The 27363-nt window shown below is 51.3% G+C and overlaps 9 protein-coding genes across 9 annotated transcripts; 5 read left to right on the top strand and 4 right to left on the bottom strand.

Annotated features, from left to right (window-relative positions):
* Window positions 1-71: 71 nt before the first annotated feature.
* BDV14DRAFT_163528 (ubiquitin-protein ligase RKR1) lies at window positions 72-5632 on the top strand. The gene is made up of 6 exons (XM_073767058.1): window positions 72-524; window positions 574-967; window positions 1023-2748; window positions 2798-3642; window positions 3695-4791; window positions 4852-5632. The coding sequence occupies exons 1-6, from the start codon at window positions 216-218 to the stop codon at window positions 5371-5373; spliced, it is 4893 nt and encodes a 1630-aa protein (XP_073633539.1). The 5' UTR covers window positions 72-215; the 3' UTR covers window positions 5374-5632.
* Window positions 5633-5780: 148 nt separating this feature from the next.
* Window positions 5781-7295, top strand: ppm1 (protein C-terminal leucine carboxyl O-methyltransferase ppm1). Its single transcript, XM_073776805.1, has 2 exons — window positions 5781-6049; window positions 6122-7295. Exons 1-2 carry the CDS (start codon window positions 5794-5796, stop codon window positions 7009-7011), a joined length of 1146 nt encoding a protein of 381 aa, XP_073633538.1. The 5' UTR covers window positions 5781-5793; the 3' UTR covers window positions 7012-7295.
* A 471-nt stretch (window positions 7296-7766) lies between these two features.
* On the top strand, window positions 7767-9883 carry BDV14DRAFT_163522 (SUN domain-containing protein). The gene is made up of 3 exons (XM_073767057.1): window positions 7767-8340; window positions 8397-8629; window positions 8679-9883. Exons 1-3 carry the CDS (start codon window positions 8032-8034, stop codon window positions 9523-9525), a joined length of 1389 nt encoding a protein of 462 aa, XP_073633537.1. The 5' UTR covers window positions 7767-8031; the 3' UTR covers window positions 9526-9883.
* Window positions 9884-10008: 125 nt separating this feature from the next.
* BDV14DRAFT_163520 (DUF292 domain protein) lies at window positions 10009-11563 on the top strand. Its single transcript, XM_073767056.1, has 2 exons — window positions 10009-10095; window positions 10256-11563. Exons 1-2 carry the CDS (start codon window positions 10075-10077, stop codon window positions 11441-11443), a joined length of 1209 nt encoding a protein of 402 aa, XP_073633536.1. The 5' UTR covers window positions 10009-10074; the 3' UTR covers window positions 11444-11563.
* Window positions 11564-11889: 326 nt separating this feature from the next.
* Window positions 11890-17187, bottom strand: BDV14DRAFT_186844 (ASST-domain-containing protein; the record flags this gene model as incomplete). Its single annotated transcript, XM_073770876.1, has 8 exons — window positions 11890-12837; window positions 12884-13065; window positions 13112-13920; window positions 15035-15248; window positions 15306-16704; window positions 16755-16796; window positions 16862-16990; window positions 17050-17187. The coding sequence occupies 8 exons, from the start codon at window positions 17185-17187 to the stop codon at window positions 11890-11892; spliced, it is 3861 nt and encodes a 1286-aa protein (XP_073633535.1).
* A 2732-nt stretch (window positions 17188-19919) lies between these two features.
* On the bottom strand, window positions 19920-21128 carry BDV14DRAFT_163515 (sulfotransferase family protein). Its single transcript, XM_073767055.1, has one exon. It carries the CDS (start codon window positions 20879-20881, stop codon window positions 20216-20218), a length of 666 nt encoding a protein of 221 aa, XP_073633534.1. The 5' UTR covers window positions 20882-21128; the 3' UTR covers window positions 19920-20215.
* A 2623-nt stretch (window positions 21129-23751) lies between these two features.
* BDV14DRAFT_163511 (AP-2 complex subunit sigma) lies at window positions 23752-24788 on the bottom strand. Its single transcript, XM_073767054.1, has 5 exons — window positions 24659-24788; window positions 24556-24595; window positions 24464-24493; window positions 24165-24395; window positions 23752-24104 (listed from the first exon to the last, which is right to left on the bottom strand). Exons 1-5 carry the CDS (start codon window positions 24691-24693, stop codon window positions 24003-24005), a joined length of 438 nt encoding a protein of 145 aa, XP_073633533.1. The 5' UTR covers window positions 24694-24788; the 3' UTR covers window positions 23752-24002.
* On the top strand, window positions 24789-26276 carry BDV14DRAFT_163509 (uncharacterized protein). The gene is made up of 2 exons (XM_073767053.1): window positions 24789-26010; window positions 26093-26276. Exons 1-2 carry the CDS (start codon window positions 25435-25437, stop codon window positions 26141-26143), a joined length of 627 nt encoding a protein of 208 aa, XP_073633532.1. The 5' UTR covers window positions 24789-25434; the 3' UTR covers window positions 26144-26276.
* dph5 (diphthine synthase) lies at window positions 26277-27357 on the bottom strand. Its single transcript, XM_073767052.1, has 3 exons — window positions 27192-27357; window positions 26987-27111; window positions 26277-26923 (listed from the first exon to the last, which is right to left on the bottom strand). Exons 1-3 carry the CDS (start codon window positions 27324-27326, stop codon window positions 26326-26328), a joined length of 858 nt encoding a protein of 285 aa, XP_073633531.1. The 5' UTR covers window positions 27327-27357; the 3' UTR covers window positions 26277-26325.
* Between the last annotated feature and the right edge of the window lie 6 nt (window positions 27358-27363).

Here is a 27363-nt window from a genome sequence, read left to right as displayed (position 1 = left end):
AACACCAGCTCACGTGATAGCCCGATAAGGACGCCGACAAAGCCGTGGAATGCCTTGAACTGTTGAGCAACATTATATTGAATCACTGTTGGAATGACAGTGAGCCAAGAGGAACCATTCGGTTGAGTTTCGCTTTCCTTTTCTTTCTTCTCTTTTTCATTCCTATCCTTTCGAGCCGCAGCTCGCGAGTCTCTCATTTCACCCCGCTACCCCACATGATTGCTATGAGCAAAAAGTTCAAATCTCAGGCGTCGAGCAGTCGGGCTGCTGCCGGCGCATTTGGAGGATTTGGGGGGTTTTCCTCGTCTGTACCGGGCCAAGGGAGAGAGCGATCCTCTCTAACTTATGTGGCAGAGCCACCGGATCTATCCCAGCTATCAGACCCTCAACTTGCGATTGCTTTCAAGAACTTCTCAAAGAAGGACGATGTCACTCGAACGAAGGCCTTGGAAGATATAAGAAACTTTGTTTTGAATGTAGCGACAAACGGGGGTACCCTTGATGACGGGTTCTTAGAAGCTTGGGTAAGACCATGTTCCACCAACGACTGGAACAGAGGCTAAACATGGACAGATTAGAATCTTTCCCAGAGCATCAACTGATATTGATCGCAGGGTGAGGCAATGTGCGCATTCAGCTCAAGGGTCGATTGCTAGTCTTGTCGGGAAGCGGGTTGCCAAATTCCTGCCCAAGGTGGTTGGAGCATGGTTAGCTGGACTCTACGACAACGATAAGCCTGTCCACCAGTCTGCGGTTGATTCTGTAACGCGCGTTTTTTCTACTGATGAGAAGCGAAAGGGTGTTTGGAAGGTCTTCCAGAGCTCCATCCTCGAATTCGTCGATGATGTCATTCTCCAGCAAACTCCTCACACACTGAGCGACGAGCGAACAGTCAACCCTGAAGATGCAGAGGCGAAGTATGCCCGAGTGGTGGGAACTGCACTCTTGTTGTTCAACCGCATATTGGGTACGTTAATCTACAACCCCGTTGATCTGGTAGAAATTTTGCTCACGGGGACTAGGGAACACCACAAGAGAAGAACGGCAAAATGATATCGCAGTCATAGAGGGCATACTCGGAAGCAAGTCATTATGGGCATTCTGCTACCATGATGACCCTTTTGTTCGTCGCTCGGTATACATGCTTATCCGAACTGCTGTCTCCGGAGAACCAGAGGAACTAGATTGGAGACTTGTCAGCGGGGCTCTGATAAGCAAATCCCTTCACATCTCTCAACTCGGCTCTGCCGCCGACTTTTCAGAGGCTTTGCTGCATGTGACATCCGCGCGCCCTCAGGCATGGACAGACGAATACACCGGAAAGACCTCCTCTTCGAAGAGGTTACTTCAGTATATACGGAAAGGGTCCCAGGGCGGCCCGGGGCTGTTCTGGTCAAATATTTACCAGCTGCTCCAGCTGGTGCCCATAGAAACCCTAGCAAAGCTTGATCCCAATTCTCCTGGTGACGATACTATTGGCTTGTCGAGCGCAACAGCTCTAATGCAAGCAATCCATGAAGGGCTGAAATTGAGAGAGGAACCGCTACAGAACCGAACGTTGGGCTGGAAGATATACGTTGAGACTGCCATGTGGCTCGCTCAAGGGCTTTCAGAACCTGATACGATAAAGCTTTTGCACGATGAGCTATCACCTTTGATTGTGCAGTACGTGATGCCAGAGCCAGAAGCATCTCAATGGACACTGCCTAGGCAATCGGCAGAGTCTATTTGCAGCGAGTATTTGACGGCTCTGTTTTCTTTCGGTTATGAGACTGCTTTCAATGACCTGTGGACGAAACTTTCCGATGATTTAATCGAAGCTGTCCGACTTTCATCGCCGGAGCAGTCCAAGGATTTCAAGTCTTCACAGGACGCAGTATGTGCTCAGGCCGGGCGTCTCTTTTCTCTAGAGGAATCTCTCCTGTCACGTCTTGCCGATCAAGAACTGGAGCCAAAGGTTCTGCACACTCTCGAACAGCTGAATCTGGGGCTGCTACACAGCTGCTTGGAAGTGTTGCAAACCCGCAACGGCAAGCCTTATGGAGCGACGGCCGTCATCGAGGAGGTTGTGCGCAAAGTCCCACAAATCGCCCATCATTCTCAGGAACTTCTGGACTTCATCCAGAAGGACGCTCCAGAGCTTTTGTTCTCACCTAGTGGTGACAGGCTAATTTCGATCATCTTACTATGCCGCTCTTGGCCTGGCTTTGCCTCCAGTTTTGAGGAGCTTGTCAAGCGAGTTGCTCAGCTTGAAAATGTGATGACAAACGCTAGTGCTGTTCAGAAATTGCTCGCAAGTCTGGATTTGAACGAGGTCGACAAAGAGATCATTGGTCCACTCATTATTCGCGCTTTGGAATTGGCTTGCAAAGGGAGTCAGTTGCATTGGTCTGTGGTTATCTCAGCCCTAGAGAACCCGACGAGTGAAGGGGAATTGGAAGACTCTATATTCCTTTCTCTTCTTGATAACTTGTCCGTGGATGACGAAATCGCGAACACATTACAGGGTCTGAAGCAGATCGTTTCGGCTGCTCCCGCCGCAGCCAAGCGGTTCCAGACTGGAAACCAGGGATCGAAGATGACCGGAAAGTTAATCTTCTTGACTGAGCTACCGTCGGAGGAGATTGCTAGTCTCGCGCAGTCATTGATCACTCAGATGAAAAAGTCAGCAGTTGCAGAGACAAGCACCAAAGCAAGTCTTGAGATTCTGCAAGAGAACCTGGCTCACGCAAAGGAGGAATCTTTGTCGTAAGTGAACTTTCTACATTTTTAACTTTGTCAAGACTAATAAAGTTAGCATCGAATCGCTGTTGGACATCGGTGAAGAACTTCTGCGCAGTTCCAAACCGGAAGATGTCAGCAAGCTGGCCAGAGATATTCTTCCCTCACAGCACATGTGGGAGGAAGCATTGGAACCTTTCCTGGAGTTGCCTCCACGATACTCTACCGCCATCACGAGCCCTCTTTCGGGAGTTGTGCACTTGGTAGACCGAGAGTTGTCCGAGTCGTTTTTTCAACGCTACGAGAACGTTGCGCGCGATTCGAACCAATGCTCAGCTGCATTCCGACTTACTCACTTTACGGTCAAGATGTTATCTTCATTTGACTTCACCAAGCATCTTGGCATGGAAGGCTTCCAGGTCTTGTTTTCAAGCCTGCCTCTTGCGGTGCAGCTTATTGAAGATGATCTGGACATTGAGAGATATAACTACATTGCAGGGTCACTGACCCACGAGTTGCGAGAGGAATACCGCGATATCGTCAATGAGGCGAGGAAAATCATCCGTACCTGGTCTTCGTTGTCTCAGTTGGTTCACTCAACGGAGGAACCAGTTTCGTCTGCCTTTGCTTCCGTGTGGAAGAACAAGGTGGAGCATCTGGATGACACCTCTCCTGCATCCTATAGGGTTGGAGAAGCTTTCACGAAAATTATGGAAGACATGGATCCATCGGACATTGGTTATTCCTCTGAGGGCATAACGCAATTCTGCAAGGAAATCAGAGGCGCCAATGTGATTCGCTCTGCTAGTTGGACAGCCGTCTTACGAAGTCCCATTCTGGCCAACCCTGCTGGTGTCCGCATCTGTAACGAATTTGTTGCGGACTCCACCGGGTTGAAAGTTGAGGATCCGACGAACAATGGTAAGTGATTCTATACGGATCTCATGAGTAGCTTTTAACTAACGGTAAGGAGGCCTCCGCAAATTGGCTTTGCTCGGTTTACTTCTTTCCGATGAGGAAGAGAGCAACCCAATGGCATCAATGCCAACACAGCGACTGATATTCTTCGTAAAGCACTTGATCGAGTGTCTTCAGTCTGAGCAGGCTTCTCTCAGCCTCAAGACTGAAATCCTCAAGGGTCTCACCTTAGCTCTTCCATACGTGAAGGAAATGTATGGCTCACACTGGGAAGACTGCTTCGAACTTCTTAGTGTCACATGGCGGAATATCGGTGGAGGTGATGACGCTTTGACTGTGCTCAACTCATCCTACAGACTTTTCAGCTGCTTGGAGTCCATAGTCAAGGACGAAGACAGCAACGATGATGTGAAGGATATCTGGGCTGAACGGAAGACCGCAATATTAAACGTCCTGACGTCCACTCTTTGGAAATTTGATTCCTCAACTACCTTCCACTTACCTCGGGACCTCACAGTCGACCGCCTGTGTCGCCTGATTAAGACCATGCCGATTGGCAACATCGAAGATGTCAACCGGGTTTATCCTCTCCTTACAGCTCACAGCCTTGTCCTCCAGCACACTGCTTACACTCTTCTTCACCGTTATATCCCCAGCATGCAAGAGCAGGTATCATTTGATGTGGCACTGTCGAAAACAGAGGTTAAGCTTCCTTATGAGTTGATCTCCCTGTTATTGGGTGCACCGACTATGGAGTCAATATCCCTCTCATATGGCGATGATAAGACATGGGCCGATATTCGATCATACCTTCTTAGCTGGAAGTTGGTCTTTGATCATTTCGCCAACGCATCGTTTACACTCCAGGAGCAGTACGCCTTTAATGTTAAGGAGCATGATGTTCTACCCGCGCTCCTCGAGTTCATGTTTGATTTCCTTCAAAAGGGACACGGCAAGCTCGTGGATGCATCGAGACAGGATGTCCGCTCCTTCGACCTCGACCAGTCGGAGACCTACGAGAAGGAGATCCAGTGGCTACTCATCCACCTGTACTTCCTTTGCTTGCGACATCTCGCCAATCTCACGAAAGCCTGGTGGATCGACGCAAAGAAGCGCATTAAGGGACCTGTGGAAACCTGGACGGAGAAATATGTAAGTCTACTCACCTCAACCTCGATATAGCAAGGTATGGTCCAACTAACACTGAACTAGATTTCTCCCCTAGTGATAACGGATTCCCTCGAGCGCGCAACAACCTGGATTCAAACCCAAGAACAAGACGAAGAACGCCCGCTGAGCGTAAAGGTCTCCTCCAAAACAGCCGAAATTATCGCCTCAATCCCCGTTGATGAGGAATCCCCTCCCGTCGCGATAACAATCACCCTACCTCCCGCCTACCCACTCCACCCAGCCCTCGTCCTCTCCCGCTCGCGCGTCCTCGTCGACGAGAAGAAGTGGAAATCATGGCTCCTAACCATCCAGGGAGTAATCATGTTCAGCAACGGCAACCTCGAAGACGGACTGTTAGCATTCAGACGAAACGTTCAGGGTGCATTGAAGGGCCAGAGCGAGTGCGCTATCTGTTACTCTGTTATTTCAACGGATATGCAGACACCGAACAAGCGGTGCGCGACTTGCAAGAATGCGTTCCATTCTGTTTGTCTCTTCCGCTGGTTCAAGAGCTCGAACCAGAGTACTTGTCCGCTTTGCCGGAATCAGTTTACGTTTGCTTGAGCAAATTAAAACGTGGAGGTTCTGTGAGAGTTATTTGGGTTGTCTTAGGTATATGGGTAGTATATAGATGGATGCATGTACGGTGTGGTGCGGTTGGAAGGGAAAAGTTGGTTGGAACGTATGTCTGGTGTTTTTATAGGTGGTGGTTGAAGTAAGGAAGAAGGGGAGTTTGATCAAGCATTAGACCTGAATATACAATGCAACGATAGATACGAATAAACAAACGCGCTGCATCAATAAAATCAAAATAAACAATAAGGCCATCTCAAACACACCATCAAAATGACATGCAGATTTGCGACAGACTATGCGTTGTTACTAAGAACCCCGCCCATCCCACCTTAGCTATCTGTTATCTCCGCACCCACCTCCGAGCTTCAAGCTTCAAGCTCCAAGCTGCTTCACCCCACCAATTACCCAATGTCCGCCCCCTCAATACCAAACCTCAACACCCTGCGCTCCGGACGCGGTGGTTCTCGCGGCCGAATACGAGGTCGCGGCGGCCACGATCCAAGTTCAAGCCACAAGGACAAAGAACGCATCGTGCAAGGGACAGACAATGACGCCAGTGTGTCGCGGCTTAGCGCCGTGGGATTGGGATACCTTGAGGATCCATTTGCGAGGGCCTTGACGCCGCAGATGGCTGATACGAGGAGGTTGCCTATCATTAATCGAGGTACTAACTTTGTTACTTCTTGTTTGGTTGTTTTGTGATGCGGGACTGACGGGTGTTTGCGGGGTGTTGTAGGGACCTACGTGCGCACAACAACAATCGATCAGCTTGTCGCGAGATTCTTAGGACTTACGCCGGATTCGGACACGACATGGAGGAGTAGAAAGAAGCAGATTATTTCGCTGGGGGCGGGGTCTGATACGCGCGTGTTCCGGCTAATGTCTATGCGCCCGACGACGGATATCATCTACCATGAACTTGATTTTGCGGTGAATAATGTCGCGAAAATCAAGGCTATTCGGGGGACGCCGCTTCTACAGCGGGTGCTAGGGAGGCCAGAGGAGGTTTCTTTATCTGAGGCAGGGGATGAGTTGCATACACCCAACTACCATATCCACGCGGTTGATCTACGGACGCTTGCGCACGAAGGCGACGGCAATGCGACAATGGCGCATAAGCTGAAGGAGTTCGTGGACAGCTCGCTTCCTACGTTGCTGCTGTCCGAGTGCTGTCTGGTATATCTGTCTCCGAACGAGGCATCAGGTGTAGTACGGTACTTCACGCACACATTATTCCCAGCGAACGAGAAATCCGAAGCACTGGCCCTCATTCTGTACGAGCCTATTCGGCCGGATGATGCATTTGGACGGACAATGGTTGCGAACTTGGCGACTCGCGGCATTCAGCTGCAGACTCTTCACAAATATGCGTCGTTGGGGGCGCAGCGGCGGCGACTCCGCGAGCAGGGCTTTGACGGCGGCCAGGCAGCAGCAGATGTGGATTTCCTGTGGGAGCAATGGGTGGCTGAGGAGGAAAAAGAACGCGTCGCAGCGTTAGAGATGCTCGATGAGATGGAGGAGTGGAAGTTGCTCGCGCAGCATTACTGTGTTGCTTGGGGATGGCGCGAGGGCAGCACTCGGTTTAGCGGATGGCGCGAGTTGGAGCAACAACAGGTGGAGGACTGAAATTCAAGCACCGAGCTCGGGTCTCGAGTCAGTTAATTGTTGCAAAGGCCAAGGCAGGGACCTGCGCCGGATCTGCTTTGCCGAGCTAGCAGCGACTATTTGGCACAGGTCAGCTAGCGTTCCACTTCAATCATCGTCCTCAGTTTCCCTGCGCGAGGCAGAGTGCCGCAGAGTAAGGCTGACCATGTGGCCCCCTTTTCAGAGTTTGAAAGGTTGAATTTTGGTCAGGGAAGTGACGATCTGCTGGTCTAGATTTCGTGACAGGGTAGTTCTCCTCATCCGGAACTCATTGAAGAAACTCTGACCAGTTACACCACTTTGATTCCAACTCTTTCCAGCGCACGGCCAAGATGCGAATGTATGACGACTTGGCAAGCAATTGAATCGTAGTAAAGACGCGATTGGTGTTGGGGCGCCCGTATTATGGTTATTGTGGCTGTCCATAGCGGTAGACCAGATACTCCGCCCTCGCAGTGTTTGCTCTTGCCTTTTGGGTGATCACACGGAAAGAGCGACATTCGCAGCTTCTTATTGGGCGTTCAGCGAATGGATTGACTGGAGCCAATTTGCGACATCCACGAACCGCGGGGGACAACGGAGTGGTGCTAGTCTCTGATTGGTTTGCCCCTGAGCCGGGGCTCTCTATAGCGTCGAAGTAAGCCGTAAGAGGAAATGTGCCAGGGCCCTTGTGGACCCTTTTTGGCAGGCGTTCACACTTCACAGGGTCACAGACTCTGGGTGAGAGAAGCCGTCGGGGCTCTGGCGGGCGCTTGGGGTTCCTGGGCTTTGTTGCGACCTCGTATCCCCGTTTCTGAGTCTTCTCTTCTCTTTCCCTTCTCACCCCGAGTCGCTCGTTATCTCCATCAGGGTCCTGACCATAGTCTTTCGTTTCTTCCCCCCTATTCCGCTTCGCCGCACGAGGCTCTTCGCTTCTTTCATTTTCGGTGGACTTTGCTCCCTCTCGCGGTCGCGCATTACACTCCTTTTCGAGAACAGCACTGCAGGTTCAATCGCTTCAATATGAGATTCATCGCCGCTTCCGCTTTGCTCTGCGCCGTCGCCGTCGAGGCCGCCCAGCACAACCACGGCCACGCGCACCGTCACCTCCACGACAAGAAGGATGTTGTCGAGAAGAGAGGCGGCTCCTGCGAGTTCCCTAGCGATGCCGGCCTGGTCGCCGTCACCCCCGGGTCGAAGAACGCCGGTTGGGCCATGAGCCCCGATCAGTCGTGTGAGCCGGGCAACTACTGCCCGTACGCTTGTCCTCCCGGCCAGATGTCGATGCAATGGGACCCGGACGCGACTTCGTACTCCTACCCGATGTCCATGGTGAGTTGCGCTGATACAAGATATAAAGCAGGTGGGCACATATTAACTTGATATAGAACGGTGGTCTGTACTGTAACGATGACGGGGAGATCGAGAAGCCGTTCCCCAGCAAGCCCTACTGTAAGGATGGCACTGGCGCCGTCGAAGCGCACAACAAGTGCGGCGATGTCGTCTCCTTCTGCCAGACCGTCTTGCCGGGTAACGAGGCCATGTTGATTCCCACCCTGGTTGAGAGTGTGGCCACTCTCGCTGTGCCGGATCTCAGCTACTGGTGCGAGACTGCTGCCCAGTGAGTTATCCTTCCATCCTCTGTTTCTTGTCCCATGCTGATTGAGTAGCTTCTATATCAACCCTCCTGGCAAGGACGCTGAGACCGCCTGTGTCTGGGGTACCTCATCCAACCCATGGGGTAACTGGGCTGCCTATGTTGCCGGTGCTAACACCGATGGTGACGGAAACACCTTTGTCAAGATTGGATGGAACCCGATTTACCTCGAGCTCACGACTCCCTTCCGCAACACCAGACCCGATTTTGGTGTCGAGATTGAGTGCGAAGGTGGCAGCTGCAACGGTCTTCCCTGCAAGATCGACCCGGCCAAACACGATGTTAACGAAGTCGAGGGTTCTTCGACTGATGGCGCTGGTGGTGCCAACTTCTGTGTTGTGACAGTTCCAAAGGGAGAGACGGCCAAGATTGTTGTCTTTGACAGCGCGGGCGGTAGCGGTAGCGACGACGACGACGAGGAGATCTCCAGCTCCGCCGCTCCTTCGTCTACTTCTACTTCCACCAGCACCAGCACCAGCACGTCAACCACCACCACTTCTACCTCCACCTCTACTTCGACCTCGACTACCACGTCCACCTCGACTAGCACCCACACTCCCTCCAGCACGACCACTACTACGACTTCCACCTCCTCGACCGTGACCTCTTCCACCCACTCCGTCACGGCCTCGAGCTCTACTCACAAGACCCCCTCCGGCTCTAGCAGCTCCGGCTGGCCCGACTACACCTACAGACCCCATGTGCTCGTTGAAACTGGCAGCGATGATTCCATGGCCGCATCCTCCACCAGCGAAGCCGACGAGGAATCACCCAGCCCAACCTCAGGCGCTCAACAGACCAGCCAGAACGCCATGATGGCTCTCTTTGCCGTCGTCGCCATGGCCGCCTTTACGTTCTAAACCAGCATAAAAATGCTCGGTTGCAGAAACCCACGGAGTATCAGCCTCCGCCTATACTCGTCACTTGACAGTGGCCATTTTCTTCTGCTATCATTCTTCTGATACCTACTTGACAACTTCACTTCTCTTCTTGGATACCTTTTTATACCTGATATTGACTTTTACTTCTTGGGATACCTCTTATGATTAACGTTCTTGTACATTGATTGGATGATGATTTACTACGGGCTTCATCAGCTCAGTCTGACATCTGGTGCCTTATGCATGCATACTTAGCATACTTTACTTTTGTTTATAGCAGCGAAAATGTATAAAAACCATATAATTATAATTATAATCATTTATAATTATACAACGCGAGTTGTATTGAACAATTGCTTTGTGGTTACCTAGACTTCCTGTAGACGATGTAAATACTGGTGCCTGAGGCCCCAACATAAATACCTCGGAGTCCTCCCCGCGGTGCCTTATCTGCCTACATCACCTCACCCCATCTCCTCCCCTTCATTCACTCTATCTCTGTACATTCAGTATATACAACCATTCAACATGCCTCCAACACCACAAACAGTGAGTACCTACTCAACTCCCCATATTCTTTCCCACCTCCCCACAGAACAACCATCCCCTCCACTTTCCAGTTGCAGTCTCCCTCAACCCCGCACCCCAATCCCCCCTTCCATATCTCTGACCTCCTGATTGACCGAACAAATTTTGATGATACCCAAAGGCAAAACTAACATCAACCCTCCACCTCCTAATCCCGCGCCTGCGCCTCCTCCAAAAGAAATCCACCGCGTCCTCCGTCGTGCAACGCCGCGAACTCGCCCAGTTACTAGAAAGCAATCGCCTGCCCAGCGCGCGGATCCGCGTCGAGAATGTCATTGCTACTGATATCGCCATTGAGGTCATGGAGATGGTGGAGCTTTATTGCGAGCTTCTGCTTGCGAGAGCGGGGGTGTTAGATGGGTTAGTTCATGGGGAGGCGGGGACGAGAATGAGGGGGCGGGTCAGAGAGGAGATGGGTGCGTTGAATAAGGAGAGGGGGATATCAGCTGGTGGTGCGGATTTGACGAAGACTGGAGGGGGAGGGGGGTTCTTCAGCAGTTTCTTTGGAGGGGGGAAACAACAGTCACAGTCGCAACCGCAACCATCCCAAGCATCAACGCCCTCAACACCAGACCTTCCCTCAGATGACCCCTACTACCTCGACTCCGCCCTCGACGAAGCCTCTGTAGCAATATTCTACGCCTGGTCCCGCTTCCCCACCGAAGTCCGCGAACTGACACTCCTCCGCTCCCTCCTCGCAGACCGCTACGGGAAAGACTTCATGTCCCTAGCCTCAGAAAACAAGTTGGTTGGAGTAAAAGTCCCCGAGCGACTCGTCAAGGGTCTCCGCGTGAAACCGCCCTCCCAGGAACTGGTAGAGAGTTATCTGCTCGAGATTGCACGGGCATATAAAGTCCCCTGGAGCCAACAAGACAATACCACTTCGCCCGACGAAATCGATCATGACGAGGGCGACGACACGGGCGCCCCAAGCGGCGGGGACATCCCCCTCCCCATAGACAGCCTGGTCTCTGGTATAGAAAACGACGGCGAAGAGCACGACGGGAAAAGACCAGACCAGATTATCCGCCGCGCATCCGAGACCGCAGAGTTGAATCGCGCTACGCCGCCTAGGGGCTTCGATAAACATTCTAGTCCTGTTAGTGTTGCGCCGCCGGGGGCTAGGAGCGATAATCCGAATCCGAGGGTTAGGGTTCCTGGGGATGAGAAGGGGGTTCCGAGTCCGGGTGGTAGTCCTAGTGCGCAGAGGGGTGGAAGAGGAGGAGAGGGAGGGAAGATTGGAGGGGACAAGAGTGGGATTCCGGATTTGGATGAGTTGTCGAGGAGGTTTGCTGCTTTGAAGCGGTGATCCTTTTCTTTCTGTTCCTCTTTATTTGATATACTCTCTGCGGTGTGCTTTTTTTCTACTTCTGCTATACACGGCTTAAGCTTATATTATCTCACGAGTCATGGCAATCTATGTATTATGTATCCTATCCAAGTCTATGCACATGCACATGCACATTCCTCCATTCCTTTTCCATGTCCAAACTCTCCTCATCCTCCTCTTTTCATAAGTACATACGTAACATAACCAGACCAAACAGAACAGAACAACCGAGCGAATAGCAAATAGCGAATGCAGTACTGTAGAGGTATAGTATAAACAAAAACAATAAACAAAAAATGCAAGCAAACCAGACAGACACCACCTATGCACGTGTCCACCATATATACAATACAGGAACGGAAAAGCCAAAATGCCAAAGAGGGAACTAAGTTTATATACTCGAAAGGCATAATCGGATCAATCAATCACAGCTCCTCTTCTTCACCTGGAAGAAAGACTTCGTGACCTGATCCTTCATAAACAAAAATAGCTGCAACGCAGCCAAAGACCGAAACCAGGGCTATCAGCCACCAGGCGAAGCCGACTGTTCCGATCTCGAGACCATAACCGTACCAAGATCCGGAGAAGATAGGACCTATTGTACGGAAAGCAGAAGAAACAGACTGTCCGATGCCGTGGATAGTTCCCAGGACAGAAGGATGAGGCGAGCAGTTGTTTAGAAGAATAATCGAGGTTGGAAGTGTGAATGTACGCGCCGTGACTTGGAGGAAGAGCACGACGATGATAGAGAACCAAACCCAGCCACCATTGGCTTGGTTGGGCGGAGGAGTTGATGAAGGGGCGAGAGCAATGTAGGGAGCAAAGGCGTAGGCGACAGGGAAGAGGGTGAGGAAATATTGGTAGCTTTTGGCTGTTCCGAGACGGCCGTTGATAGAGGGGTAGATGGTGAATTGAAGGATCATGCCGATAACACCGAGAATGGCAGTGGCAAAGCCAACACTTTGCGGGAGCATACCGAGGCCGCCAGTGAAGCCGAAGGGGAGGCTCTGCGCGGGGCTGGCGGGGTCATTGGCGTCGTAGCGGGGGGTAGACAGGAAAAGAAGCCAGAGGTTGTTGAATGCACCCATTTGGAAGTCGAAGAACGCCTGAGCCAACAAGGTGCACAGGACGTTCTTGGTCCAGATCCGGCGGAATGGCAAAATGCGGGCCATGCGATTGGGCTTGGCTGCCTTCTCTTCGAGCTCGTACGACTCTTGGGCCCTGCCCAGCAGAGGCCCGGATTCTTCGTAGTCGGCGAAAGGAAGTCGAGAATACAATGGCGAGTTGGATCCAACCATGGCTCTTATGGCACGAGCAACAAGGCGTAGAGAGTATGTACCGAGACCAGGCTTTCCTTTGCATGCGTGAAGAGTCTATGATATCAGCATAAGTACGAAGTAAAGGGAAAAGCAGGCTTACCTCTTCAAGACCAATAGCCACGCAACAAGCACAGAACGTGAGGAAGAAACAGTTGGCCAACATGGGCAACGCATACGGATAATGCATAAGCCATTGGACCCCATTCGCACCACCAAACGAGGAGTTGGGACCGAAAAGTGTAGGGTACGCGCGGACAGGATCAGAAAGCATGCCACCCATGACTGCAGTTGTTAGCAAATGCATACCAAAAATCCGATAGTAACCTACCAGGCCCAAAAAGAGAAGCAATGTTAAACCCAATAGGCAAAATCAAGAAAGCTCTCGAATGATACTTCTTCTCCTTGACATTCTCCGCAATCATAGTCCGAATAATACCAACGGTGCCATTAATGGCACCACCAAACGAGCGCCAGAACACAGCCTGCGCAAACGACGTCGCAAAGGCAACACCCAGACAAGATACCGCAGTCCCAATCAATCCAACAAGGAGGACGAACCTGCGTCCTCCCCACTCCGCATCCGCAACCCGGCCCCAGGGAATCGCCGTCGCGAACTGCGCCGCTGTAAACGCACCCTGCAGGATACCGGCTTGCGTGGCAACATCAGAGTCGGAAAGGTTCTCGTCAAAGGACTTAAGCTGGTAGAACATGTAAGCCTGCAGCGAGGCAATCTGCAAAAAATCAAAGACTCGGCATAGACCGAGCAGCGCGAGCTGCTTCTTCTGCGGCAGCGACATCCATGTTACTGGGCCCGGCCGCGGGGGCGATGTTTCTATCGGGTTGATAAACGGCGGCAGCTGTTGACTTTGGGACCGTGAGCGGACATGTCCCCTCTGGCTATCGTTCCAGTCGAGCGAGGTATTCCTCAGCGCCATTGCTTCGTCCGGGTCCGAATGGCCCGAGGAGCCCTCTGAGACGTGGGTGAGGGAGACGTTAGATTCCCCGCGGCGCCGCTGCTGAGATTCGAAGCCGGGAGAAGGTTCGCCGCCAGAGTCGAGACCGGAAGCCCAAGAGATGTTGCGGGAGTGACGAGCATTCCGGGATTTGGGGACAGAGATGGCTGATGGAGAGGGCAGGCTGGTGTTATTAGGTGAAACCGAGTAGCCCAGCGATTGGCGATTGGGTCCAGTCATCTGGGCGGCCTCGGAGGGTTGGGAAGACTAAAAGAGAGACAAGAGTGACCGAACAGTAGGAAAGAGGAACCGGCGCGGGTTGGAGAATGGAGGCGCTAGCGGGCACAGTGGAAGGCGAGTGACGACGTCAGAAAAAAGAGTGGAAGACGGAGAATTGTCCGACAAATGAGGGAATAATATTAATAGCAGCAGTACGAATATCAGAAGGGAATGCAAGGCGATAACGAGAGGCTGATGTGGACAGAATGGAAGTTAACAGAGGCAGAAGCAGAAGCAGAAGCAGAGAGGGACAGCAGTGACGGAGAGAAAATCAGAAGTTCAAAGTCACTGATATGATCAACGCCCGCTTACTGCTTCGGTCTACTTCTACACTCTACTGGGCACGCTTCACCTTTCCTCCTTCCTTCTAGCTTCTTTGCTTCTTCTATTTGCATTCTGTACCATCTCCTTAATCAAACAGAAACTTATCAATCTTTCTCTCCCAGTGTCCTCGGGAAACCTTACAGCCACCACATACCACTCACCACGCGTCATGGCCGGAGAATGGATTCTCAGGAACGGTTCCTCAATACAATTAATTTAAAATAATTTAGTGCGGGAGCTTGCGACGCTATCCCCACTGTACCACTCTTCGTATTTGCATTACCGCCTCGTAATCGTGTCCTGACTAATCGGCCTTAGTCTGCTCCGCTACCATTGAAGCCAAGTCTAGCTGCAGCTGTCAGAACCAGCCAAAGACTGCAGAAGGCGTTTGACGCTTTGAGTGGTTTGTCACCCGTTTCAGCGACGCTTCATGGAAGTTTGGGACTGCTGGCAGTTTGCTCCGCTTCGGATTCTGCACTCTGCTTGCCTCGCCTTAAATCCGAGGTGTCGAGTGTTCGGGTATACTTCCCTCTTCCGCATTTACTCGTCCACCAACAGAAAATATCGTATGCAAACGAGGGTATATACATTATTCTGTTAACTAAGAGAAATCTAAAGAATGCTTCGCTCTTTATCTCACCCTTGACGTCTCCCCCAAAGGCGAATACCGCGGCGGTTCACTCGACGCAACTAACGTCTTCCACCGTCTAAAACTCCACCAGGGCGCGCTCAAAACCCGAAACGCAGCCTTGGGCTCACTACTGGCCCCGTCAAAGGGCCCCGACGGCGATCTTCGTCTCAGGCGCCGCGACAGTGAGAACTGGTGTTTCTGATATAGCCAGAGCACGACGTAGATGCCTGCTACTGACAAGGCGACGACCGAGATGGGGGCTGCCCAGCCGACTTCTTCTGCACAAGCTATTAGTATCTGTAGAGAAAATGATTCTTGGTGATGGGTGATCTTACTGTAAAAGGTCTCGAGAGTATCACTGTCGTGATCACTCTCTTCTTCAACAGGAGGCCATGTGTTGCCCCAGTTAACATGCACACCGTCATGATCGGGATCCACCCAGGGAACGGTATTGAGGCCGACTTCGGGGATCGCCGCTTGTGCGCCCTGCTCGCCAGGGATACCGTAGGCCTGTGTATTCTCGCAGTTTGTGTCTTCGCAGTATGCTTCAAGGACAGGCGAGGGCGTAAACGTGAACTCTGTGCGCGACCGACCAAGCACCTTTCCTTGCTCATCAATCGCCTCGGCGTACGTATACCGATAAAATTGCGAGGCTGTATAACTCGTCTCGAACCCGTCCTTGCGCACTTTGTGAATGAATGTATAGTTCCCAGTCGAATTGTTCGTGCCGTAGAAGCGCCAGTGCTTGACGCGGGTTGCGCCGTTCCAGCTAACGTAGAATGTTGTCGGCGTGGTCTCGTTGCTGTTTTTGGCGTATGTCCAGAGCGCAGGGATGTCGTTTGGTGTTCCCTCCCATTGGAATTTCTGGGCGCGGTAGTTCATGATGTTTCCCTTGTCGATGTAGCCCCATAGCAAAAGGTTTCCTTCTCTGTCGTGCTCGGAGACGTAGGCGTTGTTGCCCCAGCCCATGAAGACGTTTCCATTTGAGAGGACCTGCATGTTGCCCTGGCTGGAGCTGATCATGTCGTGGTTTTGCGGTGGGTAGTCGATCAACTGTGTTGCTGTCTTGTTGATATGGTCGATCGAAATGATCATGCCGGAGGAGTAATCGTGCGTCCTGTTGAATCCGTTGAAACCATTGTTGTATAGCGAAAGCACGGTATGCGTCGTGTTCTCCTTCAACCACCGCGCATCATGCTGCTGCGAGAAGCTAAAGTTCTCATTTTCAAATGTCGCGTTTGCACCGTGTAACTTCCAGATGATATCCCCAGTATACCCCGAAATCTTGTAGATCGCGCACGTATGTCTCGAGGAAATAAGGTAGTTCCCCTCGGCATTCTTATCAACAGAATTGATATGGAAGTAATCCCAAGGCGAGCGCGGTTCCAGCCCAGTGCCCGACGTATCCGTATGCCCAGGATAAGTATAGCTCACAGAAGGGTCGACATGATCAAGCGACCTCCATTCAAAGAGTACCTTGCCGCTCTCAACATCAATCTCCTGAAACACACTCTCCATAAGCCACCCCATCCCACCCTTGATATTCCAAATACTCATATCAAACTGCCTTTGCTGGTAAACCGTCATCAGCGCCGTCTGCCCATCATTAATGAGCTTGAACTCGTGCATATCGCTGGCTGCCATCCCGCCACCGGGTACAACCGTCTTGACAATTTGATAGTTGCTATCCATAATAACGCCATGGCCACGACAGTACCCGTTCTGCTGAATCCCCTGGAAAAAACACAGATGGTCCTTTCCCTTGTATTTGCAGACGTGCATGCCGTGGGCGTTCCCGGGGCCGGAATTGCCCCAGCCGCTCCAAACTAGGTTCTAAATGATCGCCCGTTAGCGCGATCGCTGCGAAGGCGTGATTTGAGGCTTAACATACACCATCGTTGTCATAGATATATGGGCCTGAGTTGGCTGCTTCGTAGGGACCTAGGAAGATGTAGCCGGGATGGAGTTCTTGGGGGATGCGGCGCTCGAAGGTGAAGACGGGGGCGTATAGATCGGGTCGCTGTGTAACGACATCATTAGCAAACACAAGAACAGCAGGGCAGGTTAAACCTCACTTACCGACTTGAAAACTGAATCAACTTCTGCAGATACTTCCTGGAACCCGCCCAGGACCGCGAGAAGAATATAAATGAGTGAAAGTCGAGTAATGAGCGAACGGGCGCATGCGCCCAACGAACTGGTGGTAAGGAAACCCATCGGCTCAACACATCACCAGTTTACCTAGTAACTCAAAAAAACCAGCGAAAAGGAACGAAGTGTGGTCTTCAACGAAAGAGAGACACACAGGCCAACAACCGTACTTCGTGTGTACAGTACGGGTTATCTATCTACAGGGGAAATCCCCAGAGAAAGAAAGAAGCGTACTTCTGCGTACGTTGATCAAGAGGCGGGATCGACGCAATGATATTAAGAACAGCAGCAATCCCCAGCGATCTCGAGGCAGTGTCACAGTGAAAATGGCAAGACCCAGGGTCAAGAGTCTATAGTTTTGACTTTGTTTCGAAAGAGAAGATCAACCCCAGTAGTAAGTGGACATGGGACATTGAAGAACTCGACCTCGACCTCGACCTCGAACTCCCCTGTCGTCACTACCGGGTTCAAGCCCGAAAGGATCCCAGTCATATTACTCATTAGTCTACTATCTATCTCCATATTGCATTTTCTTGGAGCGCTTAAGCAAAGCAACGCAACGCTCGGATCGGACGATGGATGGATGTGCCTCGTCAACATGTTCGTATGCACAGGAATTGGCCAACTGCGACTGCCCCACACCCGTTCAGAAACTCCGGCTGCTTCATGCACAATGGTGATTGGCGCTTCTGGAACAGTTGCTGCACCATTTTTTGCGCTAGACTTCGGGTGTCGTAAGTTAAAGCAGGCTATCTATGATAGTGTGCTGATTGGTCGTGGAGGTGGCGTTAGTATTCTGCTTCTGACTCTGGTTGTTGAGGTTGTCCATCTATGAACTCTGTAGAGTCAACATCAGTGTTAAGCATTCAAATGCAAAAAACAAACCAAACATACCGGTAAGTAAGTTACTGAATCGTGGGGATCAAATGGCTGTCCCACTCTTCCCTCCTGAAAAGGTCTGGATGTGGTGCGCACATGGCAATTGGCAGCCGAGCAAAAGACTGGGGCCGCGTCAACCGAAGTCCGCTTCAACGGCAATACATACGTATGCCTCTGCTAACGCCAGCGCCTCAACAGCAGACTTATCTCTAGATCCGATGTCCGATTTCAATACGTCAGCTTGTTGAGCCAGTGGTTCGGCTGCGAGGCTTGCGCGAACTTTGCATTGTGCTTGACTCGACTGAGTTGTGCCAGTGGCAGTGGCAGACGGAATGGCGAAGCAGATCCAGTGGTTCAGGTTTGGAGTGGCTGGTGCTGCAACCGCCGGGTCCACAATTATGCAGTATGCACTCTGACTCGGTATAAACTGGTCGCTGGATCAGATTTTACGACTGACCTCGATATCGGAATTAAGATAATTTGTAGATACGGATTGAACTACTGGATTCGATGGCTCGACCCCGCTGCCTACGTCTCCTTAAGCAACAAATACGTACGAGCGTGCGTGGTATCGTGGCTGGTGCTAGTAGCCGCCGGAGCGGACATTGCCCCAAAATACATCTTATGCATGCCGCTTACGTTGTTTCTAGAAGGGGTATTCATGGAGCAGCCCTTACTAGATACGAAACGTAGTCTAGGCAAAAGATTGCAAATACCTCCTGACACAAGCCCTGTTCAACCGTTTATTTTGTGTCTAGATACCTCGTATCACCTACGGATCGGGTGAACCGGCTGCCCTGCGAGTCAGGCTGGGCTGTATCATATCTCGTCTCGTGCGATGGACGTCGTCATCGTGCATACCAGACCTAGATACGGAGTACTACCTGTGATAAGTCGAGGCCGTGACCAGACCACAGAACACAGACCACGGCCGGCCAGTCTATCCGTATACAGTAATTCGAGCCCATAGAAAAAAAACAGAACAGCTTTGCCTTAACTCCGAGGTCTGTACAGCGTACATCTCTACGTACAATTAATACGTATGCGGCGCAGAAGCAGGATTCTCGAGGAAAGGATCCAAAAGATACGTACCAGGCAGCACTCTAGGAATTTGGTCAAAAGAAAATAAAAGGTGTGGTTACACAGCATTGTGTACCCGACGGACGACGCTTCCGGTCCGTCTTACGCGCTGCACAACACAGTGCAATGTGCAAGTGCACAGTCCACCTGTCTAGGACTTACTGGATACCTACTTGAGAAACCAGTGAGACATGAACTAAGAGTATATCTCTCGCAAGGATGAACCTGGTATCTTGGTATCTTGGCCTCAGGCAACAGGCAACAGCATACCGATTACACAACGGTATGGGAATGGATAGATTCCAAGCGAAGCGCCAAGGGTAGGATTCAGGTCCAAGCACGACGTTATCATAGCTGGATGAACCCCTCATCGAAGCAAAACAGGGAACGGAACAACCCAGTGCATAAATTAATAGATACTAGATAGCATGGAGGGGAGAGCATGGCACCGATAAGTAATCCAATATCGATGTAGCATGCTTATGCCAAGCGAGCGAAACAGCCATGATCCTGGCATGCAGCTACAGTTGCAGGTGGCCTCGTAGGGCGGGCGATATGCCTGTCTTATTTTCTTGTGCACTATAATTTATGCAGCCCATTCGCTTGGTGGTTATGTATTTTATTGTTGTCTCGCTGGTGGCTGAAAATGTCTTAGCCAAGTGCTGGGCTTTTATCGGTTTGCGAGATTAAGCTTGGCTGGCTGGGGGGGTCATGCTGGTGATTGAGGTGCTTACCTACCTACTGAGTCGGAAATAAGGGGGTTGCTGAATGACGAAGATTACGGATACTGAGGAAATACAACGATAGGGTTGGAACTGAAGTACTGTACGGATGCAAGTGAAGCAATGAAATCTATTTTTCCATTTCCGTTCCTTTTTGACATTTCCAGTAGTATTAAGCTAAGCTAGGTAAACGAGGTATCTAACCAGCTGATTGGTATAATAGTCGCAGCAAAACGATAAAAAAATGTTATCAAACTCCCGGGCGTAAGAAAAAGAGAGAAAAAGAAGGAACAAAGTCCCAGGGAGGAGGGTATGAAAGGCTAGTAAATCAAGTCAGGCCACGGCCACGCCCAGCGTCGACCACGGGAAGAGGTAGAGAAAGCAAATTCAAGCAGTAGTAGCGTCGGAACGATTCACCGGTGGAATCGCTTGAAGGCCATTGTAGCAGCGAACCCAGCAGCGATGATCGCACCGCCCATGGTAACGGCCTGGAGAGCGGCGTTGGCCATCTGCCTCCTGTTACGGCTGCGGCAGCGCTTGAAGAAGTCTGCCATGTCGTTGCCGCGGGGGAAGGAGGTGTCAGGGACTTCCTCGCCGAGGAACTCGCACAGCGGGGCCCAGCCGTCGCTGATCTTGTACTCGAGGAGGCGCTCGGGAGGGACGAGGCTGCGGACTTCAGCGACGTGGTCTTCGTAGACCTGCTTGCCCTTGTTGGGGAAGTCGCCGCGGAAAAAGGTTGCGAAGAACTTGTTCAGCATGGGGTAGTACATGCTGGCAGCCCAGGAGAAGTTGGAGGCGAAGCGGTGCTCGGGGTCGGAGACACGCCAGTGGACGGTCTTCATGACCGAGGCGTGCCATGAGTCAACTTCGCGGGTGGTCAGGATGACCTTTGCATTGGGGTAGGCTTCGATGAGTTCTTTGGCGAAGGCGCAGGCGGGCCAGTCGCAGACAGCCTGGCAGTCTCCAAGAAGCTGATCCCACTCCTTGCGGCCAAATTCACCGACACCGTCGTACTTTGCGTTCAGGGCATCGTGCCACATGAGGCAGTCTGGTGGGTTCTCCATACTGGCGGACATCATGTGGTAGCACTTGAGGTAGCCCAGGCGTTCCAGAGCAATGCGGAGAGCTATAGTAGACCCACGTTAGTTACGGGAAACGGCCAAGTAAACCATCACCTTGGGCTCAACATACAAGCTGTTCCTGTGCGGCCAACACCAAGAGCAAGCACCTTCATCGGCACAGTGCGGTGGCACTTGCGGCGGTCGATGTTGGTGTCGCTGGTGAAGATATCAGTGGCTGGCTGCGGAGCCAGGTTATCGGAGAGTGCCAGAGACATTTTTGTTGTTTTCTCGAAAGAGTCAAAGATGTTCAAAAGGTCGTTTTGCTGCGAGTGCTAACGAAGGTATAGCTGGAAATGTCACGGTTCAAAAGAAGGACCACAACGGAAAGACGATCAGGAATGAAGAACGGTCCCTGGAATGGAAGAACACCACGAGACGAACAAGGCTGGAGAAGTGAAAAGGGGACTGGGTTGATCAGCGATAAATAAAGGTCCTGGATCTCGATAAGTCATCAATTGGATGCTGTTGCTACTGCGTACGCTGATCCCGTAATGTTAGAACGAGTGGCGTTGGAACTGTAGTGCGTAATTGCATGAAAATTGTAAATTCAATATCGAAAGTCAAAAATAACAACACTCAAGCCCAGGAAGTGTATCGCAGCCAATCCCCATGTGGCAAGACCTCTGGGTCTGGAAGTGCGGATTGACATGGCTGTGGTGTCGCAGGAGAGAGGGCTCGTCGTCATTCGACAATCCCAATATCATGTAACAATCTGCCCGTCGAAACGAAACAGCCCCTGCGTTGATGATCGTCAGTGCGTTCCGCATCTCTTGTTTGCGCCAATCCCAGCGTAACTCCTGAGTTTGACCGTCTTTGAGCGAACGCTGGCCAAAACTGTACAGACACGAGCTTCTCGCCCATACTGAATTGCACTAAGGTGAAATATGTCAAGCATGTAATGGCAGCTTTGCAAAAACGAGATAGTCAGATTGTCAGGGGAATGCGCATCCAGTGGTTGGATGTAGATGATGGCCGAGAAAGGGCTGGTCATAACTCTGAAGCGCGGAACTGGAATCCACCTGTCCGAAACGCAGCGCTGTGAGTGGCCTCAGGCTGCGGGAGAAAAGCGATCCACTGGCGAGTGTCTGGCTCTATGGGGAAATGCCAAGACCTACCAGCGATCGGCCGCGTAGGCTCGCAAATGCGATTCTGGAATCTCCCCCAGCTTGTCCACCGTAACTCCCGGACTGACGCGTACAGTCTCCGTCACCAAGTCTAGATTCGCAAATAATGCGCTCTCAACAGCCGCTGAAACGACAGCTCCCCACTGAGCGGCAACAAACTTTTGCGACTTTGCAAAGTCGACCTCGCTCAATTCGTTGATCATCTCGTTTTGATCGCCAGATTCGTCCAACTAAAGGCCGTCGCAGCTCGTCGCAGTGTCAATTTCATTGTCGGTAAACTGGGTGGGGTTCTGCTGGTTTTCTCCATGACTCGGCAAATATCAGTTTGAGAAGCAGAAGCCTTACGAGGCTTAGACGCCGACAACGACGACGTACGTAGATTGCGTCCTGGTCGACTCAGCAGATTCAGGTCAGAATGGTAATATATCGCAACAGAAGACCGATTGGGAAACGCTGTTCGCAACCTCAAAAAGCCAACCACTCTTGCTTATTCCCGGCACACCAACGGTTGCCGAGATTAAGAACAAAGTTTGACACCTCGTTCCATAAAAGATTATCAGGAGTGGCCCCGCCGCTCAATCCTTGGGCCTGCCGTAGTCCTCAGGGGTAGCCAATCTAAGGAAGATCAAGTGGCAAGCCCTCCAACTTCCAAGGTCGCAATCTCCATTGTCCGCTGACATTGATGGGAAGAATAGGATTCGGGACAGTTGCATTGAAGGATGCATGACCTTGATTGAATCTGAGGTCGAGTCGCCTGTCTGCGGTCTTGGGATCTTGGATGCCGAGGCGTCTTGTAATCTGGGTGTCGTGTGCTCACACCATGGCAGTGAAAAAAACCACATCTTAGATGACGATCACCCAGCAGTTCCTCCATTCGTTTCAAGCTGCAGATAATGGCGCTGCTAGTCAAGGGGACTTCCTCCGTGCCGCAGGTACTCGAATTGGCGTCCGGCCGTGCCGTAGGTGGCGTGGGTAAAGCGAGGAATTACCTCTCAGTGTGTGTATCAGGGGCCGCTTGCCATGTCGTATTCAAGCCCGTTGAGGCGGAAGTATATGCTCCAGTGCAGAAGCATAATTGCGGTCGTATTTGCAAACAGCGATTCTGTTGAGTGTTGAGGACTGTCAGTTGCCCGTTGTCGGACCTGGTTTTCAGCCCTGTGGTGGTTCGGTAGTTGGTGGCTCGGCAGTCATGTTGTAGGCGTACGAGGCCCAACAATGATGGGAAGTCGTAGGTTCACTTGAAGCAGAATAAAAAGAAAAACAGCAAAGAATCAGCCCAACTTTCAGAAAGGAATAAGAAAAGCAACGGTGCGATGAGGTGCTTTTAAGGTGCTGTGCCAAGCGATGTTGTCAACTCTAGTGATACTCTCGCAATTGTCGCTCGCGATCACCTCATGTTCACTAAATCCACTCTGGGGTAAGTCAACCACCTTTTCACCCAAGAGCCGTCCACACAGAGCTTCCTTTGGCCTCAGCTGTGGTTGATTTAAAATTGCACGATCTTCGATCGTCCCTGAGCCAGGACAAGCCATAGGGCTGGTATGGAGACTCTATTGCATTTTCTGGAAGCTTGTCTTAGATGTGATCTGAGACACGGCAGTGATTTCGGCTGTTGAGCTCCAGGCAGCAGTCAATATCATTTTCTCTAGGAGAGAGGACCCTGGGACCCTGATCGCTCATTCTGGTTACCTTGTTGGAAGAATCATTGGCTTTATTTGTTCAACTATTTGTTCCTCTTCGGTGCAGGAATACATATTTATGAATGTAGATATATTGACATTGATAGGGTATAAGAACCACAAATACGCAACAAGTCATGCCAGACTTGAACCCTGGGCAATCGAAATATCGACTCAGAAGACTCCGTTAACTCCAGTGGTGACCATGTTCGCAGTCACTCATGCAAGACCTCACTATGCAGCCGGTGATCTATTATTATCGGCCCAGTCCAACCATTACTCCAGCTTGTCCAGATGTTCCAGTCTCGTTAAGACGACTTGTTTGCTGGTCTCTTCGATCTCGCCCGCAAGGAATACTTCGTCTAGGATGGCATACACCTGCACAGCACCCACCATTAGCCAATTGCTGAACAAACTTCACAGATTATAGCCACGCACCTTGTAGAAGTTGAAGACCAAGTCTAGCTCGCACACGTTCCCGAAGAATTGATCGAGTACCTCGACAAAGAAATGAATGGCTTCAAGGTATGCCAGCTCATTGTCCGTCGCATCAACGCATGCGCAGAAGAAAAGACCCGCGTATCTCCGGTATACAATTTTTGTGCTCCGCTTGAATTCGACAAAGTTCGATTGATACTTTTGGTCTCGAGGGGCAACCAAACGATGGACCTAGGAGGGTCAGTTCCCCGCAGTCATAGGGACGAAGCTGCAGAGCCTCGGCGGCCGACCCGACATACCTCTCCTTTGAGCTTCACTTTCTCCTCATCCTTTATCAGAGCGCAATTGTTAGGCTATCGTTCGAGTACCGTTGTTATCCGAGGCGACTTACACTGTACGGCGCATACCACTTCGCAAGTCGGGTTTTGCCCCTGTTTCCATTGTCAGCTTGGAACGTCACAATTGACTGCCATCAGACTTCAAAACAAACTCACTGGCGATTCTGAACAATGATAAAAGAGAGAACCATCTTGGTCGATGAGCCGGCGGTGCTCCGTGCTTGATCCCCGGACAAAGAATGCTGCTATCGGCGAGGGAGCTGGACCGCCGGAGCTCTGGCAATTAACTCCGCATCTACGGGGCTAATGGCGTGATACTGCCAGTCCCGACCGCCCTCAAACGTTTTTCAACCTGTCACTATTGTTGTCGGAGCCACTACTAAACATTAATGCAGGCCTAGTCACTCTTCGCAGCCTTGCGGGAATGTAGCATGCCATTGAGAGCCCATATTGCTCCTCCAGCGTAGACAAAGAGTCAAAATATCCGACAGTAGACTCATCCTGTACAACCCAAAAGAGCGAATAGACAGGTTAAATATAGTCGTGACAGACGCCAAGGACCCGACCGTTAACGGCTACCCCGATGAGGGATCGAATCGTCGCTCCCGTCCGGACACTCATCGATCCAACGACACCAGTCAATCTCATCCTTCCGCGGTGCCGCAACCCACATAACCCCGGTCATTCCAAGTTCCAAGAAAACTAGAAAGCTCCATACGAGATCCGAACGCCACAGCATGGTCACAACAACACCCCTTCCAGATATAATATGATTCCTCCACCAGAATCGCATCGCATCCGGGTCTTTTGGGCTTCTACACCCTCCCTCCTTTTGCCTCTCTCCTTCCTACAATAAGCGTCGCTCGGTGTGCCCCGTTTGGGCCGTTTCGGATCTGACTCGGAAAATTCTCAGCCTGTCAGTACGTAATATCATGCCGGTCTACATGCTCTACGGCTTTCGGTGGCCTCGCAGCGGCTTCACGGGGATAAGAGTCTACATCGTCCTGCATAACCTTGAAGATGCCACGGCCGAATATGTCCAACAACCAACGACGAATAAGCTGCTCTTGGAATCATTCGGGAAGACAGAGCCCGGTATAATCTCGAATCTTCCCGAGCTGCGCTTCATCGAGCAATATGACCCCGAAGACGAGAGCCCCGACGCCGTCAGCAAGCCCTTCGCATACGTTGGTGCGAAAGTGATCAGTATACCTGAAGCAGGGTCATCAAATGCAGGGAGTTCATGGAACGCAGATATGTTCCAGGAGAATCCGCTAGATGAGGCTGGTGCAAAGGCGCTGACTGAGTTTCGAGATAAGTATGCGGCTGGCGAACGGATTGGGTGGTGGATTGTATACAATGGGGATCCGGAACGGTATTTCCCACCTGATGAGATTGAGGATGAGGATATTATGGAAGAGGACGAGGAAGATTATGATGATGATGACTCGTTCCATCGGGGTGGATCCTCGACTTCGCGGAGCTCGAATACGCCTTCGACGCCGACGGTGAGTTTGCTTGCACATGCACGTGTGTTTTCTGACTTGCAGCTGAACATGTGTTGACTATCGCGTTTCTCTTTCGACATAGATACGGCTTCCAGAATCATTGACACGATTCTTCAGCAAAAGATCTTCGTGATTCTTGTACGAATTATATTACGAGTGATGACTGTTTCTTTACAAACTGGATAAGGGTCATATCAATCAGTTGGCTTTTGGTGTCTGGGGGAATCTTCAGTTTCGGCATACGAGCGGCTACGGTGGGTGGGCTATTGCATTTCGTGTATTATTTTGTCATTATAGCGTTTTATTTCACCAGAATCAACTGGATCCATATCCTCCCTTTTGCCAGGCCGCATCGAAGGTTGCCTCATTGACAGCAAATTGTTTAATGTAGTCTTTCTCCAGGTCGTGGGCTCTTCGGCCCAGCAAGACAAGACTGTGCAGCGGCCGACCGAAGTCAACCTCACTGAGTTCCTTCAGCGTTCCCGCAACGAGTTGCTGGTCTGGCGCGCCGACTCGAGCAGCCCCGACAGCAAGGCTGTCCGGTCCCCAAGCACCCTCCTGCCGTTCCTCCTCAGTTTCGAGCATTTGCGACGCGCACTGAGCGACGGTCATGTATCGCGGAGGTTCGTAGATCAGGCGACCGCGGGCCATGTTCTCAAGCGACTGTTCCTTGACCTTGATATCCAGCAGGACAAGGGTGTGAAGTCCAATCTGCACGTTCTCTTGAACGCGATCGTAGTATGACGACGGCTTCCAGGTCTCAGTGAAGAAAACCATGCTCACAGTTTGACCGAAATTATAAAGCTGCAGACCGGTGCAGCCGATCCCGGACATGATGGAGGCATTAGGAATGACTTTGGACTCAATGCCGAGTTCGCGCGCGCGGAGGACGAGGTCGGTGTGTGTTGTAGCTCTGTCGCGGAAAGCCATAAGGTTAGCGTAAAAGCGCATTTGTGTAATGATATTGTAGACGTACCCAAAAGGATCTCCGACCACGAGGAAGGCTACATCGACCTTGTCCGCATCTTTAAGAATGTCGTCGCTACCGGTCTCGACGAGCTCACGGTCGGCTTCGATAACAGGGCGTCCATAGAATGTTTCCTACTAAAGCAATTGATTATTAGTTCACAATCACAACAAGGGTATAACGTGCGGAGGGGTACTGTAACTGGGAGACTCACTAGCTTCGACTTGTCGACAAGGAGAATGGCCGTGTATGCTTCAAGGTAGACTCGTTCGGCCTTCTTCACCACCTCAAGCCCGCGGACAGTAATGTCCTGCTCGTCTGCAAGTCCGAGTCCCACGAGGTAAAGCATTGTGTCTTGGGCAGTGACAATTGAGTGAATGCTTCAA

Source organism: Aspergillus stella-maris (genome assembly GCF_047715825.1).
Source record: "Aspergillus stella-maris strain CBS 113639 unplaced genomic scaffold BDV14scaffold_2, whole genome shotgun sequence".
Taxonomy (NCBI): domain Eukaryota; kingdom Fungi; phylum Ascomycota; class Eurotiomycetes; order Eurotiales; family Aspergillaceae; genus Aspergillus; species Aspergillus stella-maris.
This window is presented reverse-complemented; position numbering and strand designations above follow the sequence as displayed.

Excerpts from the sequence above, each read along its gene's own strand:
- BDV14DRAFT_163528 (XM_073767058.1), top strand. The coding sequence starts at position 216 with ATGATTGCTATGAGCAAAAAGTTCAAATCTCAGGCGTCGAGCAGTCGG. Across the intron at positions 968-1,022 it reads GTTGTTCAACCGCATATTGG|GGAACACCACAAGAGAAGAA; the intron begins GTACGTTAATCT and ends CACGGGGACTAG. Across the intron at positions 3,643-3,694 it reads TGAGGATCCGACGAACAATG|GCCTCCGCAAATTGGCTTTG; the intron begins GTAAGTGATTCT and ends AACGGTAAGGAG.
- ppm1 (XM_073776805.1), top strand. The coding sequence starts at position 5,794 with ATGTCCGCCCCCTCAATACCAAACCTCAACACCCTGCGCTCCGGACGC. Across the intron at positions 6,050-6,121 it reads GTTGCCTATCATTAATCGAG|GGACCTACGTGCGCACAACA; the intron begins GTACTAACTTTG and ends GGGGTGTTGTAG.
- BDV14DRAFT_163522 (XM_073767057.1), top strand. The coding sequence starts at position 8,032 with ATGAGATTCATCGCCGCTTCCGCTTTGCTCTGCGCCGTCGCCGTCGAG. Across the intron at positions 8,341-8,396 it reads ACTCCTACCCGATGTCCATG|AACGGTGGTCTGTACTGTAA; the intron begins GTGAGTTGCGCT and ends AACTTGATATAG. Across the intron at positions 8,630-8,678 it reads TGGTGCGAGACTGCTGCCCA|CTTCTATATCAACCCTCCTG; the intron begins GTGAGTTATCCT and ends CTGATTGAGTAG.
- BDV14DRAFT_163520 (XM_073767056.1), top strand. The coding sequence starts at position 10,075 with ATGCCTCCAACACCACAAACA. Across the intron at positions 10,096-10,255 it reads TGCCTCCAACACCACAAACA|GCAAAACTAACATCAACCCT; the intron begins GTGAGTACCTAC and ends TGATACCCAAAG.
- BDV14DRAFT_163515 (XM_073767055.1), bottom strand. The coding sequence starts at position 20,881 with ATGATGTCCGCCAGTATGGAGAACCCACCAGACTGCCTCATGTGGCAC.
- BDV14DRAFT_163511 (XM_073767054.1), bottom strand. The coding sequence starts at position 24,693 with ATGGTTCTCTCTTTTATCATTGTTCAGAATCGCCA. Across the intron at positions 24,494-24,555 it reads AGTGGTATGCGCCGTACAGT|GATGAGGAGAAAGTGAAGCT; the intron begins GTAAGTCGCCTC and ends GCTCTGATAAAG. Across the intron at positions 24,396-24,463 it reads AAGTGAAGCTCAAAGGAGAG|GTCCATCGTTTGGTTGCCCC; the intron begins GTATGTCGGGTC and ends TGACCCTCCTAG.
- BDV14DRAFT_163509 (XM_073767053.1), top strand. The coding sequence starts at position 25,435 with ATGCCGGTCTACATGCTCTACGGCTTTCGGTGGCCTCGCAGCGGCTTC. Across the intron at positions 26,011-26,092 it reads ATACGCCTTCGACGCCGACG|ATACGGCTTCCAGAATCATT; the intron begins GTGAGTTTGCTT and ends CTTTCGACATAG.
- dph5 (XM_073767052.1), bottom strand. The coding sequence starts at position 27,326 with ATGCTTTACCTCGTGGGACTCGGACTTGCAGACGAGCAGGACATTACT. Across the intron at positions 27,112-27,191 it reads TTGTCGACAAGTCGAAGCTA|GAAACATTCTATGGACGCCC; the intron begins GTGAGTCTCCCA and ends TTGCTTTAGTAG. Across the intron at positions 26,924-26,986 it reads GTGGTCGGAGATCCTTTTGG|AGCTACAACACACACCGACC; the intron begins GTACGTCTACAA and ends TTTCCGCGACAG.